Source organism: Aulonocara sp. 'chitande type north' Nkhata Bay, linkage group LG4 (genome assembly GCF_057382095.1).
Source record: "Aulonocara sp. 'chitande type north' Nkhata Bay isolate Kocher_YH1m ecotype deep benthic linkage group LG4, A_spYH_male_GT1.1, whole genome shotgun sequence".
In the NCBI taxonomy this organism is placed as follows: Eukaryota; Metazoa; Chordata; class Actinopteri; order Cichliformes; family Cichlidae; genus Aulonocara; species Aulonocara sp. 'chitande type north' Nkhata Bay.
This window is the reverse complement of record NC_141347.1, coordinates 11,753,466-11,767,714: the sequence shown is the minus strand read 5'-3', so window position 1 is coordinate 11,767,714 and position 14,249 is coordinate 11,753,466. Positions and strand designations below refer to the sequence as shown.

The window sequence follows — 14,249 nt, the reverse complement described above, 5'->3', positions numbered from 1 at the left end:
TTAGGAGTGGGCAGCTTAACAGCTCGCCATCAGGTAACAATCTTTTTATTTGTTTCAGTCCCTCGCTGGGTGCCAAAGCCTGCTAAAGGACTAAGTGTGTGGTGCGATCCATCAGCCCCGTCCAAGAGCTTCAGCGTGGTAATCCATCTAAAGCAGAGTCAGAATAGAATTAAATAAATACTTCCATGCTCTGCAACCCCCGAATTATTTTACTACTGTCATTCTCACTACGAGGCAGTGCCGCGTGCACTTAAATGAAAAGGAAAGGGGAAAATAAATCAGATAATTTGAAATAGCAGAAAATGAGCAGAAATACATATTTTTAGATTTATTCTGTGTACGCGCAGATTGAATCACAGCGTTTCTGCTCAAGCAGAAAGACTGATATATTTATTTTAGCCTCAGATTGGGGTTGATTTAATCAGACTGGGTTTACCTGAGATTTAAAGATTGGAAGATAAATTGGGAATGGAAAAGAAATAATTGGAAAAAAACACAACATTAAAAATAGAGTGATATCTGATTGATATATTTTCTTATTGTGAAACCTGTGAGGTGGAGGATTGTTTTTAGGGGCATTGCTTAAAACGCAGGCAGAATTTATTTATTTCTGTTATTTTTAAAACAGAATTTAAATAAAGTTACTTCTTTAAAACTGTCTAATACTCAAATCGGATTTTTAAAAGTTTTTTTTCTTTAATGTTTCTAAGTAAGACGACAAAACCATGATTATAAAAAGGAAAAAACATAAACTGAATTGAGGAATGTTTGGGAAAACCTCCTGTGTGGAAACTCTGGTCAGTAAATGAGCAGAAAGCCTTTATGAATATCTGACATGAAAATGTGTTGCACACATTTTCTGTGTGTGGTCCTGCAAAATAAGCCAATTATTATTGGCATGTATGTTTTCAGCGTTATGGCTATAAAAACGACACACACACACACACACACACACACACACACACACACACACACACACACACACCGTAGCTTGTATAAATATTATTTATACATATTTATACATATAAATATAAGCTATGCGCTTAGTCTTACTTTAAAAGCTTGGTGTGATTAGAACCTTTCTTATTTCTCTATTAAAGCGCATTAAAAACGAGGCCATCCAAAGTGCCTTTGACCTCGACCCGCCTGTTATTTATTTTAACATCATGTTGCTTTTCTCCATTACTTTGAAAAATAATGACATTTCTTATTTAACAAGCCACTGTTCCTTTTAAATATTACATCAGATTATTAAATAAATAATAAAAGATCTTGGAGACCCATAATTAGAAAAAAAAATCCCAAAATTACGAGTGTTACCTTCGCTTGTATTTGATCAGTTATTTAAAGCAGAAGAAAGTCACGTGTTTAAAATGAGAGCGTGTAAGACATAAGGCTAAAAAAGACTGCGCACTGATTTAATGTAGGTCAATTTGACTGCTTACTTTCTCTGCCCCTCTGAACATTACTATGAATAATTTGAATTTAGATAAAAATGAAACCGAGGAATATAAAACCCTTTAAACCCAGAGATAAAAATAATAACAGGTATAACAGCTGTTAGCAAACAAAACCGTGCACGCACATTTAAATGATTTCAAAAAGCATGATTCCTGACATGCATGTGTGCAAAATACAAATTAACGCAAGGTTTAAATACTCAGCTTTATTTCTTTACAGAAAAAAGACGTAAAGGAAACTCGTCATTTAAATATTTAAACAAAAGATGATAATTCATGATCAGGTTTTTTTTTAAAGGGCGTCTGTTGTTTTTGCCATGAAGTTGGGGAGATCGAGGAAAAGTTTTGAGCATTTCTGCAACATTCTTGTAAAAAAACAAAAACAGATCCATCCAATTTCCACTGCAAGCATCTGCTCCAAATGTCTCCGTTTACCTGAGAAAATACAAATTAAAGTCCGCTTTAAGGAGAGGGGAGTGGGGGGGATTATTCATCGTTGGTGTGGATGTGTTTGGCCAGGTCGCCGATGCCACGCTGAGTCTGTAGTTTCTGGTACTCCTGGTGTAAACTGAGGAAGTGCGGAGAAGCCGCCGGGTGGAAGAGCGCGGGGGAGACGTATGCGGCGCTGGAGGTCAGAGGAGAGGAATACGCTGTGCACTGTGCCGGCGAGAAAGCGTCGATGCCCGGCTGAGACTGAAGGAAAGCTTTGGCTGACAGGGCGCTGCGCGAGAAGAAGCTGGAGAGAGCCGGCAGGATACTGCTCACAGGTGGGATGGTGGCGGGGCCGCACTGCGAAGGCGCGTGGTGATGGAGGTAGGGGTAAATCTCCAGACTTGGCAGCTGCAGGGCCGCCGTGCCGAGCCCGTAGGCGCTGTGTGGAAAGCCGTGGAGCGCGCTGGGCTCCAGGTGCTGTTCTTTGAGCGGGTCGAAGCGAAAATGCTGCCGCTTGAAGCGTTTCCTCCGCCGCAGGAAGCTCCCGTTCTCAAACATGTCGGAGGAGTTGGGATCCAGCGTCCAGTAGTTGCCCTTCCCGGGGTTCCCGGGCTCTCTTGGCATCTTTACAAAACAGTCATTGAGCGAAAGATTGTGTCTGATAGAGTTTTGCCAGGCGGGGAATTTCTCCCGGTAATAAACGAAGCGGTGGCTGATAAAGTCACATATCTCGCTGAGGGTGAGCCGCTTTTTTGGGCTCTGAAGGATGGCCATGGTTATCAGAGCGATGTATGAGTATGGGGGCTTCACCGACGCGGGACCTTTGGTTTTAGGAGCAGGGAGACACGCCGGCGCAGGGCTGAAGGTCTCCCTGTCTTTACTCTGGCTGCTGGACGTCTCCGTGCCGTCTTCGTGCTCGCTTCGCGACTCATCCAAAGGTAAAAGCTGCTCCTCTGCGCTGTCTTTGAGTCCTTCCCCCACCACGTCGATAACAATATCCTCCATGATTTCCAAACCTAATATCATAGTAGATATCCGCGGTTTTAAAGCCAACGCCACCTGGCAACAGGTGGGAGAGCGAGAGCTCTTCTTTCAAAGGCGACGAAAAGATTTTTATGCACGGCCCATCTCCATTCACAAATACACGATCCGAGAGAAGTCCACTTCCTACTTTAGATTCTCCAAACCGCAAAGCATCTACGCTGATATCCTTTTATTTTCACAACTTTTAGCGCAAAAAAAGCGGCCAGGACTGGCTGTGCGTAAAAGTGCGTGCGTCCTCGGAGATGTCCAGCACCATCTGTAAACTCTCCTGCTTTCCTGCTGGTCGGGTGCTTGTGATGTCACGTCGAGGCACGAGGGAAAGGTTCCTGACCAATGAAAACCGCGCAAAGGCGCAAAGACCAAAGAGGCCTATACCAGCCATCCAGCCAGTGCACTCTCATCATCAGCACATCAGTGCCAAGTCCACGCGGACACATCAGAGATCCATCGAGGAAATCAGAGGAAAGATTGTTTGGAGCGGAATAATAAAGTTTCCACGGAAAATTAATTTCACAATAATTGCGTAAAACATTGGCAACTATATATAAAAATGCAACAAGTAAGAGTGTTTTTTATACACCAGAAAACGTTAATTGGAGAAAAGTGTGACGCGTGACCTTTTCACGGCTATAAGTTAAAATCACAATTTTGTATCGCAAAATATTAAAGTTTGAGTATGTTCTTCGCCACTAGAAGCAGTCTTTAATAAACTCTGTATGGAACCTAATGAGATTTGACTCAAAATACAAAGAATTTAAAATATTTTTTATTTGTATTTTTTTCCACTCTTCGTTTTATTTTCCAACTAAAACAGGAAAAGCGATCAAATCTAAAGCACGGTGGTGATGGAAAGTCAGTTTACACCAAAATGACACATTTATATTTCCGAATCTGCCGGCTGACGCCTTGGAGGGAGGATATCAGATTATAATTTAAAGTGTGAGAGGGAAAATCCCCAAACACTTCTCTACGCGAGGCGAGGACTTAAACCCTAATCCCTCTCGAAGTCTCCTGCAGCCGCACTTTATGCACACTTGACTCACAATTACACGTTTTCAGACGTACAACACTGGAATGACTGCTTTTGGGCAGCTGTGAAAATAATAATTTGTTGCCTTGCATGAGCGCCTTCCTTGAATAAACCGATAAGAAGAGACTATGCGCCCTTTATATCTCATATCTTATTTTATTTATTTATGTACGTATATCTATTTTATTCTGAATTTTATTCTGAATTCTTTCGTTTCTCTCAGGGACATATTGCTAGATGTGACCACGTGTGAAATGCAGGGAGAAACAATATTTGATGTGCAGTCTGCGTAATCTGCTGGGCGAAACTCTACACCGCCTGCTCTCCATTTGAACACCTATAAATCCGTCATAACCTCGCCAGATTATCCTCTTTAATAATGCGCAGCTGAACGCAGACTGGTAATATTGGGATGAAAGTAATAGATTTTCACTTCGCTCAGACATAAAAGAGAAGTGTGGAGAGGAGGGCGCTCTCGGTATTGTTGGGAGGCCTCTGGTTGTTTGTGTTTAATGATGGAGCCCTTTGTTGGGGATTCCCACATTTCCTGCCTCTAATCGTATTGATACCCCGGGGCAGAGGGGAGGCGCGGGGGGAGAAAGAGAGAGACCGGGTCCGGACTGGGTGGGCTATACGGTACCAGCAAAGCTGCAGATGATTTCCCAAATTCATCACGCATGTCTTCACATTGGAAACAGGCCCGAGCGCAATGTGTGGTTTCAATAAGGCGAGAGCGTCAAATCACTACAAAAGCTGAAGGTAGGCCACTCTCAGGGCGGCACGGTTCCCGAGCTTGCACGCGCTGGAGTCACTTATTGGGGGACCGACGGTGGAGGAGACGCTGTCAGATGAACTCAGGTGGCGATGAATGAGTCCCGATGTTACAGTGACAAATATGGCCTCCGCTTTTCTTTTCTTTCTTTATTATAAATTAATGTTATTATTTCTGGTAATTGTTTTGTAAGGGTCACCAAAAAAGCTATGCAACATTAAACCCGGGGCCCCCTCTATGAAGCCTTTCTTCTTTTCTTTATGATAAAACGCGTAAAATCTGGGAATCAACAAGGCCTTTTTAAAAAATAAAATTACAACCCTGCTATCTAACAAAAACGCCCATTGTACAGATTTTATTTGTCTGTATCGCAGATGAGAAAGTGGGAGACTGAACAGACTCCGAAGGGCCGGTGTAATAACATCATTTGGCAGGAGCTGTGCCGGCGTGGGGGGGGGGGGGGGTCTCACTGGATCTTTCTTGAACACTGCAAATACGCGCAGGTCAGAAACTGGGTTATGAAACTGTTGCGGGCTCCTTCAGTTAAAATGTTTTCTTATCTCAGTGAAAGCTTCGAGCACTTCACATGATTCAGGGAGTGATAAAAACACCCCCCCCCCCCCCCCCCTCCCAAAAAAACCAACCTCCGAGCGTGTTTTTCATTGGAAGAGGTTGAAACTGCTTCAAAGAGCTGAGGTTGTTTTCTCACAATGCCCCCCTCTCTCATCTTGATTCCCTTAAAATCTTGGCAGGGCAGTGAACATAATATAACGTGTAATTTAAGGTATCATGAATCATAACTGGATGAAGAGAGAAAAAGAGAGAAGAAGAAGAGAAAAAAACAGATGTGCTGAGCCAAACACACATCTGATACACACACATACGCACGCTCACACCGTTTAGGGGAGGGCGAGATGTGTAAATTTCACGAGCTGAACTGGTCATTAACACAATATTTACGGGCTGACAAACAGCTCTGTAGCATGCAGGCGGTGATGCAACCTGTTCCCTGCATCTCGTTATCTCAACGCGCTCTTGTCCCTTCAGCCACTCTGCTCAGTGACTGGATCCGTTTACAATGAATGGCACAAGCTATCAGTTACAAGACAGTGGTGCTCTGACTAAGTGCTGACATCTTGTGGTGCAAAAGGGGTAAACTCTTTAGCTACAGGTCATCGACATAATTAGAGAACACAGCCTACAGGAACATAGCAGAAAGAGGGACCCCGCAGACCTCAAAAATGGGGTGGCACACAATCATTTAAATGTGCACGGAGCTCCTGCCTCCATAAACACGGAGCTATAGCTTAAAGCTAGAGGCAGCAATCTAATGAAGATATAATCTGGTGAAAATGTGTTTTAAAAGTATGAAAAATACTTTGAAAAATAATTCCTTCCCGCTGTCGCCAAGTACTTGCCCATAGGGAAGTTGTTTGATTATTGGGGGTCCTTTGTAATATTGCAGGGTCCTTACTAAAACATTAGCAAATTGGTTGTGATTTGGTGCTATATAATTAAAATTGCTTAGAATTGAATTGAACTGTATTGTCAGTGTCTCTGTTTTAGCGCCACAATAGATTGGTGACAGCTGGGATGTGCTCCAGACCCCCATCAGGGACCTCGAATTGGATAAGTGGAAGAAAATGGATGGGCATGAGTGTCCTCATAAACACACACCTGTTGTTCTCACTCTCGCTCGTTCTCTCCTGTTGCCCTCTGCTCCTCAGGGGGTTTTCTGTGTCTGTTGGAAGTTGATCATCTCTTGCACTCCTACCTCTCTTCATCTTTTCACACAGACTACTGAATTCTACCAATAATGTCACTCTTTTGTGGTGATAAATAAATATAAGAGGTACTTTCAACTGTCCCCTTAATGCCCGAGGGATTGTCACGGCAGATGGATCCGCATGTTTGCTTTGGCACGGCTTTTATGCTGACACAACCCCCCCATTTATCTGGGTCTGTGACCCCACTGAGGCTGAGCTTGTGTCTCCTCCTGAAATTGAACCAGGGCTAACCACAGAAGCACCAATAAAATCAATCATAAAATATATATACAATATAATAAAGCTATAACTGTATGAATAGATTGTGTATTTGAGTTCTAGTTAAAGAAAAAAAGCTTTGAGTGTTTAGTTAGAGTAGAGAGCAACTAAGTCCATTTAGCATTTACCAACCCTAGAACTGTGTCCTGAATGTCTGTTGGACATTATGCATCACATTAACCACAATACTGTTAAAAGTATGCAGTCCTATGGATGGAAACTCTGCATTCACTCTTCAAATGTTTTCCTGAATTGCTCTGACTTGAATGAATACTCTGTAGAGTTCCACTCAATTATATTTTAAAGAGAAACACAAACCCAGCCCGTCTCTGTGCTGTATGAGCAGACTCTTCAAAGGCTTACCTTTTTTCTACTTTAGAGGTCTAAGTCATCATTAACTCTCGCTCTGAACCCAGTTTCCCTAAAAACACCCTGAGACAGAACAGCGATCAACAAATTTAACTGAACTAGTGGTAACATTTTATAATACAGCCAGGAGGTAAAAGTGTAATCAACCCTGTAATTAAATGGAATTTCAGTGTATTTTATTTGAAATTAATTATATTTAGCTACAAATACTTAAAGAATACAGAGGTAACTGGGCAGTTTTTACAGAAAACAAATGAATAATTATAGTGTAAGTAAAGTACTGCAAAAATAATTTTAGGTAGTGTGCAATTTTATGGTAATTTCTTCCAGAAAAACAAGCAATATTTCCCTATTTTATATCACAAATATACTTTTTGGGTCACAGGATGTATTATTGGAGCCGATTAATTTTGTCTCTTTATGTTTTTTTCTTTTCTTTTTGCAGATTTGTTTAATATGCATTGTCTTGATTTGCTCGATGATGTTTTATTATTCAATTATCCTTTTATTTGATCAATGTAAATGTGATAAGGACTGTTCTGCCTTACCGACTTCCAAAAATAAATAAATAAATTATGTAAAGATTTGCAGGCCTATGTGACCTTATCATGATGGAGCCAAGTCTAACTTTTTTTTCCTTTCACAATAAACTGTTTGAACATAACTGTGAAAAAAAGTAGAGGTAAGCAGTGTCTGTGAAATACCTGGAAGTTAGATAAGATAAGCCACTCCACATGGGCTGCGCCCTTAACAGCGTATTTAAAATGGGGAGATATTGCTTGTTTTTGCTTTTTGTACTTAAAATTACTTAAAGACTACTTTAATTAACCTACAGTATATTTGCAAATATAATTTCTTTGTTTCCTGTAAAATTCTGACTTGTTACCCCCTTATTCTGGTGGACCTGTCTTTAAGTATTTGTATGTAAATAATAATAAATTATAATATCAAATAAAATACATTGAAATTCCATTTAATTACAGAGAAGTTACAGCTTTTAGCTTATTATAAAGTGTTGTCAGATTGATACAGTTAAAACTGAGTCTCTCACTACAATGAAAAGCCAAAAACAGCTGCTGCCATTAGCAAACTGATTTGTAGCGAGCTCAACACCTCATTAAAACAATTTACTGGCTTCAGTAACAATAAAACCTCCTTTGATTTTCTGAGCTTTTATGGCATCCAGCTTCTGTAACTTTACAGTTTGGAAGTTATGCACACAGATCTCTATGTACATCAGTTTTTTTTTGACAATTTTGGAAAAACAGAGCCTTTCTGTGTGGAGTTTGCATGTTGCATGTACTCCAGCTTCCTCTCAGAGTTAAGAAGACATGTTTGTTATTTTAACTGGTGAGTGTAAATTAGCCACAGGTGAGTTTGGGAGAGTGTACAGTTGCCTGTCTCACTTATTCAGCCCTGCGACAGATTGGCAACCTGCTCAGGGAGCATCCTGTTTCTGTGACAGCTGGGATAACCTCCAGGCTCCAAGACCCTAAAATGGACAAGCAGTTAAAAAAGTGACTAAATGAATGGACACATATAACTCCAATTAACATTCACAGTGATTGCTGTGTGATTACAGATTGACTGAAAACTGTGTACCCTATCCAGAAAGAGATGGATGGAGTTTCTTGAAATGTCCAATAGAGGGCGCTGTTACACCAGAAATGTTTTACATCAAGTTCCAGGCGTCTGAAACTGGGTTGCCACAAGGCCTTCATTCAATTCTACATTTATTTCTCTGTTTACATTTAGGGCCACAAGTGGTGTGGGAATTCTTTCAGCGTGCTGTCGAGTGGAGCGTGTGCCATGTAAGACGGAGTAACACGCTGCACCTCGGTCAGAGTGTCAGAATGCATCAGCGCTCTGCTAAACTAAGTGAACTAAGTGTTCTTCTGGTATTCTTTGACTCAGAAAACTGCTGTGCTCGGCCAAATGCCTGTGGAAGACAGGGTTGACATTTCCTACATTATTTTTTATTGAGTCTGACAGTAGCGGTTTGTCTGAAGTGTAGTGTTCGCCCCTGAGCCGCTGTGCGGAGAGGCCCAAGGATGGAAAGAATGTAGATGTAGTGCTTTAAGGCTCAGCAGGTACCATGTTGAGTGATAGTCAGAGGTCAGGATGCTGGCTGGAGCAGCTAGCAAGCTATTAGACTGTAATGAGAAGTCACAGGAGAGCTTTTGCTGGGTTTGTCCTGCCTGTCTGCTTGGCTGCCTTCACAGTCTCAAGTGGATGATGAAGAGAGATACTCTGGCACAGTTTAAGACCTACAGCAGCAATGCAAAAAATATACAACACATTACTGCTCTGCTTGAACTCTTTCACTTCCCATCTGAGGCTGGCCTCAGATGTGATGCTAATCTTTAACTGTCATCATTTGGACTGGCACTGCTTTGGCAACTTGTTTGTACTTGTCTGAAAGGGACACGGATGTATTTCACTGGAAAAAAAAATATGAATGTGGTATGAAGAGAGTTTGCTTGGATAAAAATCTCCTGAGAAATAAAACAAAAAGACAACATCTCGGCTGGAGGGATGCGTGATGTAAGCGGGCAGATGGCAGAGAGCCTGGGCAATGATACTTCAGAATCCAGCGTATAAACACGCTCGGCCAAGCTGCAGCCGCACACTTTCTTTCATGAGGTTTTCCGAAGACGGGATGTGAGAAATCTCAGAGGTTGGTGGGAGCAGACCACCTGGTTTTGGTAATCCTTGAAAAACACAAGCGTGAGATGGTTTGCTTACACTGAAACTCGGCACAGCCAGTTTTCTCCATTTACTCACAGGGCAAAGATTTTCCAAACAGCTGCGGTGAACAGAAAAGGAAAAGGGGAACTTAAAACGTGTTCTCCAATCAGAGCTCTAAAACCCCATATACTTCATACTAATTTTGGGGTTTTCTATCCTTTAAAATAACATATGTGCGACAGTAACACTTTTCTAAATAAGGAAATGTAGCATATGTCAGAGCTCTTGGTGTGACATGAAAGCATGAGTGTAAATTATTCTCTGACATCTGAAGCAAGTGGTTTAAGAACATGCACTCACCCCCACTTGCTCCATTGTGCATGAAGAGGCCCTGCACAGCAACTGGTCCCTTGACACCCTGGGGTCATGACCCCTGGTGGCTCAGATGTGTATTTAGAAGTCAGGCTGCTACTCTGAGGGCCTCAAACGTACACTCCTCTCCTCGTAATCCATCAACACCCCTCTGACAGAGAAACCGTGAACACTTGTGCGTTCTTGTCATGAACTCCTACAGAACATTAAAGATTAAAACAACGGCATACTTTTTTATATCAACCATTTCTGAAATCAGCCATCACATTTTCATAACTTCTCCAGCTACATGTCCAGAGACTCATACGCACGTTGCAGGAGTGGTTTTAGACAGGCACCAAAGCCAAAACCTAAAACCTTCAGCCGTGACACTAAACACATTCCAGGGGTGAGTCCCACTGGACAAGTTCAACGCTGACAGACACATTCTTCCATCGGAGTCACATCAGCAAACCCAGCTGGGCTCTCTTTTCAAGCCCGTGACCTTTCTGACATCCTTGGATAGCAACAGCGCTGCCACTAAAACACAGGTGTGGATGGATTGAGATACAGGGCCTCTGTTCCAAGTTTTGCCCACAGGTTTTTCAAACCTAATGTGTTGAGCATGTTATTTTTGTTGGAATGGGACCATTTGCTTTGGAAACGTGTAGGAGACGTGGGATGACAAACGACATTTGGCTCTAGTTTTCATTCAGCTGTCTGTTGAATAATGCCGATCTAGATGCGCAGTACAACACTACACATTGCACAGATGATGTAAGACACAAGTCTTTTGTTGAGTTTACCAGCATTTGGCAGAAAAGGCTAATGGAAGATCACCTTGCTCTGATTTAATAGCAGTGGCCTCACAAGCTTCATACAAGCAAACGTGCAAGTGTTTGGAGTGTGTGAAATTATTCTCTTATGGATTGACCATAACAAGTCTTACATTTCAGGCAGCTGCAGACAAAAATAGACCAAATGATTGCTGAGTGTGACTGTCACTTTTATCAGCTGAATGCTAAGCTTTGTTAAAATGTTTTACACCTAGCTGATATTACACAAGTTAGCTAAGTCAGCTAATTGTAGCTAAGGTGTGTTATGAGTATGCTACGGCAAACTGTTAATCCTGTTTACATGGACAAGAACTGAAAGCTGGTCTTTGAAGTAATGCTGGATACTGTGTTATAGGAATTCTCATAGATATTAGCTATACGTCAAAAAGTATCTAAAAAGAGCAGAACGTTTCCTGAAAGCCCACTTGAGCCTGGTTAATAACTCTTGATCCCTACGATAAATAGATATTAAAAAACATTTTTACATTGTGGTACAAAAAATGAGGTTAGTCTCTATGAATAACATCAGTTCTTCATAACAACTGTACGTGACGAGAGAAATTCTAGTATTTTATAGAGCTGTTAGTGCTAATTAGCATGTACATGGGTGTTGCATCCATAAAACTGATGGATGCAGAATCATAAAAAAAATGAAGCTTTTGCAAAATTCTATCTAGTCCTGTGAAAGACCAAGTACACCCGTACTGATTCTGTAGGAATTAGGATGGTAAGTAGCAGCCAGGTGCTGATCATCTGATTTTCTCCATTAATTAGCCGTCAATAAATGTCAGCGCCTCAATAAAAGCAGCACAATTCAGGTGTGTGTTAACACAATGCCACAGTCTTTCCAGGAATGGATGTCCCAGCAAACTGACCCCAATGGTAGACCATGCAATGCTGAGAGAGACTGCAAAGAACCCAAGCGCGATATCTCAGACTCTGTCAGTCTGTTACATATTAAATGTCATGACAATGCAAATGGAAAAAGACTAAACAAGTATGGCTTGTTTCATGTATGGCTTGTTTCCCAGGAGGAAACAGCCCAGGTTTGCAAAGAATTTGAATTCTAAAGGTTTGAATCAGAATAAACCACAGCACTTCAGTTTTGACTCAGGAGACAGACAACCTCTCTACTTTTAAGTAGGGCTGTCAATGTTAACATGTTAGATTTATGCAATAAAAATTTGTTTTAACGCATTTAACTCAATCTGGAGTGCAGAATGGACAAACTTTGGACAAACTGCCCGAAATGCATTGACAGAGACATTTCAGGGATTTTGAGATGGGTTAATTGCGTTAAACAGACCTCAACTCATTATATATGTTGCAGTGAAACCATAAGAGAGGTGTGCATTAAAGAAAATGTCCACAAACCTCAATGAACTGAAGGAATCTTTTAAAAAAGACCAAACAACCATATGAGAGTCACACAGAAAACCATTACTTAAAGTTATTGCTGCTAAAGGTTTACCCACCTCTGGATTTGTGTAAATATTAATGTTCAAAAATATAAACAGTAACATGGATATTAAGGTATTCTTTTAATGGTAGGGTAAGTAGTAAGATCATTTTGGAACAGACAATCCTGTGTCGCTGATTCAATTGTTGTGCTTGTATTTTTCAGAAACTGATGTTTTGATTTTGTGACAACACCCAAAGTCTTTTCTCTGTATCAGTACAAGTCCCGCTTTTCACCATCCCAAAGCTTAAAGACCCACTTATCCTTGTTATACGCAAGTCCATTAAATTCTAGTGAAATGTTGTGTGTTTATTTTAATCTGTTTGTGTGCAGGAGTGACACCATGAAAGTTGTCTCTTTTAAATGGCGTGTGAACTCTTACCAAGGTGTCTCGAGCAGTGTTAGCCAACAAATCACTTGATGTGTGCTTGCAGTGTGTCACGGTGCCAATGATCAATGAGGGGATCTCTGCTGACAGACCCGCTGCAGCTTCCCTTTCTCTTTCCTGGGGATAAGTGTCCAGTGATGGGAAATCCAGGTCACCTGCCTACTCAGCCCCCCACACAGACCAAAATGCAAGCATGTGACTGCTCACGTAGACACCCTATAAACATACACACAGGCATTTGCACAAACAGCTACCATGAGAATTGTGGGACCTATAAACTTGGCCAGAAACGCTTGAAAAATTCCTTCATCAGTGATTAAGTAACAGCTATGACTGATGCCCGTGGGTGTAGCTCTTTGTCATTGTGACGTTGGAATCCCAAAGAGAAAGTGTAACAAAGGGCAAGCACGTTCTGACAAGTCCTGTGTGTTGGCATAAGTACTAAATATTGTTAACCAGCTTCCTCAGAAACAACAGCTGTCTTTAGCTAGAGTGAAAACTATTTATGAGCAGCCAAGACAGCTTATTGACTGTAGGCTTTAAAGATGGAATGCATTTTGTTTGATGTGTGTGTGGGAAAAAATGGTGAGCTATTAAAAGACTAAAGATATGCCGATTACAGCGAGTGTTTTTCTCAAAGGCTCTGGTGTCTGTGCTTATTGTTGCCGGTCCAACAAACCGACCAGCCAAGAAAAACAAGTATGAAACAGAGGAATGTTTATGTTTTCTAACTTTGCCTTTCAAGCTGTGAAATGGTCAAACAGATTCCTGTTTTTAAGGAGAAAATCTTTATTGCTATTGGCTTCATCTGATAATTTTACACTGGAGTCAGGAGGAATTCGGAGGACGGGGGTGGCGTCCAGGACAATACTAATAATGGTTTAAAGTAGATTTTGTGAACCACACATAACAGGACTGTAAGCTTCTCACGTGTTATCTTCAGGACCAATGTAAACTCTGATGTGATTGTGACACATCAAATCTGTCATGAAATCAGTCACCTTTTTTAGGGTGTGACAAACAACTCCTGCTGCTATGTTGCCGCCAGCTAGCTGACAAGACGAAAGGTTTGAGTCAATCCACATTTACAAGTGATGGCAAACACAAACTAGTACTAGAAAATGTCTTCTCGTGAGAGAAACCCTGGCTCCAAAAAGATTATTATATATATATATATATAATGTCTGTGTAGCTTCTGTCTAGGTACTCCGTCTCTCCCCCCCCCCGGCAGCCTCGCCTCTGTCAGTGCGCCCCAGGGCAGCTGTGGCTACAATGTAGCTTGCTATCGCCAGTGTGTGAATGTGTGTGTGAATGGGTGGATGACTGAATGTAGTGTAAAGCGCTTTGGGGTCCTATGGACTAGAAAAGCGCTATA

General features: G+C 41.5%; 2 protein-coding genes across 7 annotated transcripts in view; both read right to left on the bottom strand.

Annotated features, from left to right (window-relative positions):
- LOC147332027 (uncharacterized) overlaps positions 1–14,249 on the bottom strand; it is a 61,335-nt gene that overhangs the window by 21,195 nt on the left and 25,891 nt on the right. Inside the window, exon 1 of one of the 6 annotated variants that reach the window (XR_015128761.1) lies at positions 8,559–8,645. The exons of the other annotated variants lie outside the window; for them this stretch is intronic. The gene's annotated coding sequence lies outside the window, so the exon portion shown is untranslated. Of the gene's footprint in view, positions 1–8,558; positions 8,646–14,249 lie in introns of those variants that run through there. 6 annotated transcript variants of the gene reach the window in all.
- foxd7 (forkhead box D7) lies at positions 1,664–3,176 on the bottom strand. The gene has a single exon (XM_086288424.1). It carries the CDS (start codon positions 2,916–2,918, stop codon positions 1,947–1,949), a length of 972 nt encoding a protein of 323 aa, XP_086144550.1. The 5' UTR covers positions 2,919–3,176; the 3' UTR covers positions 1,664–1,946.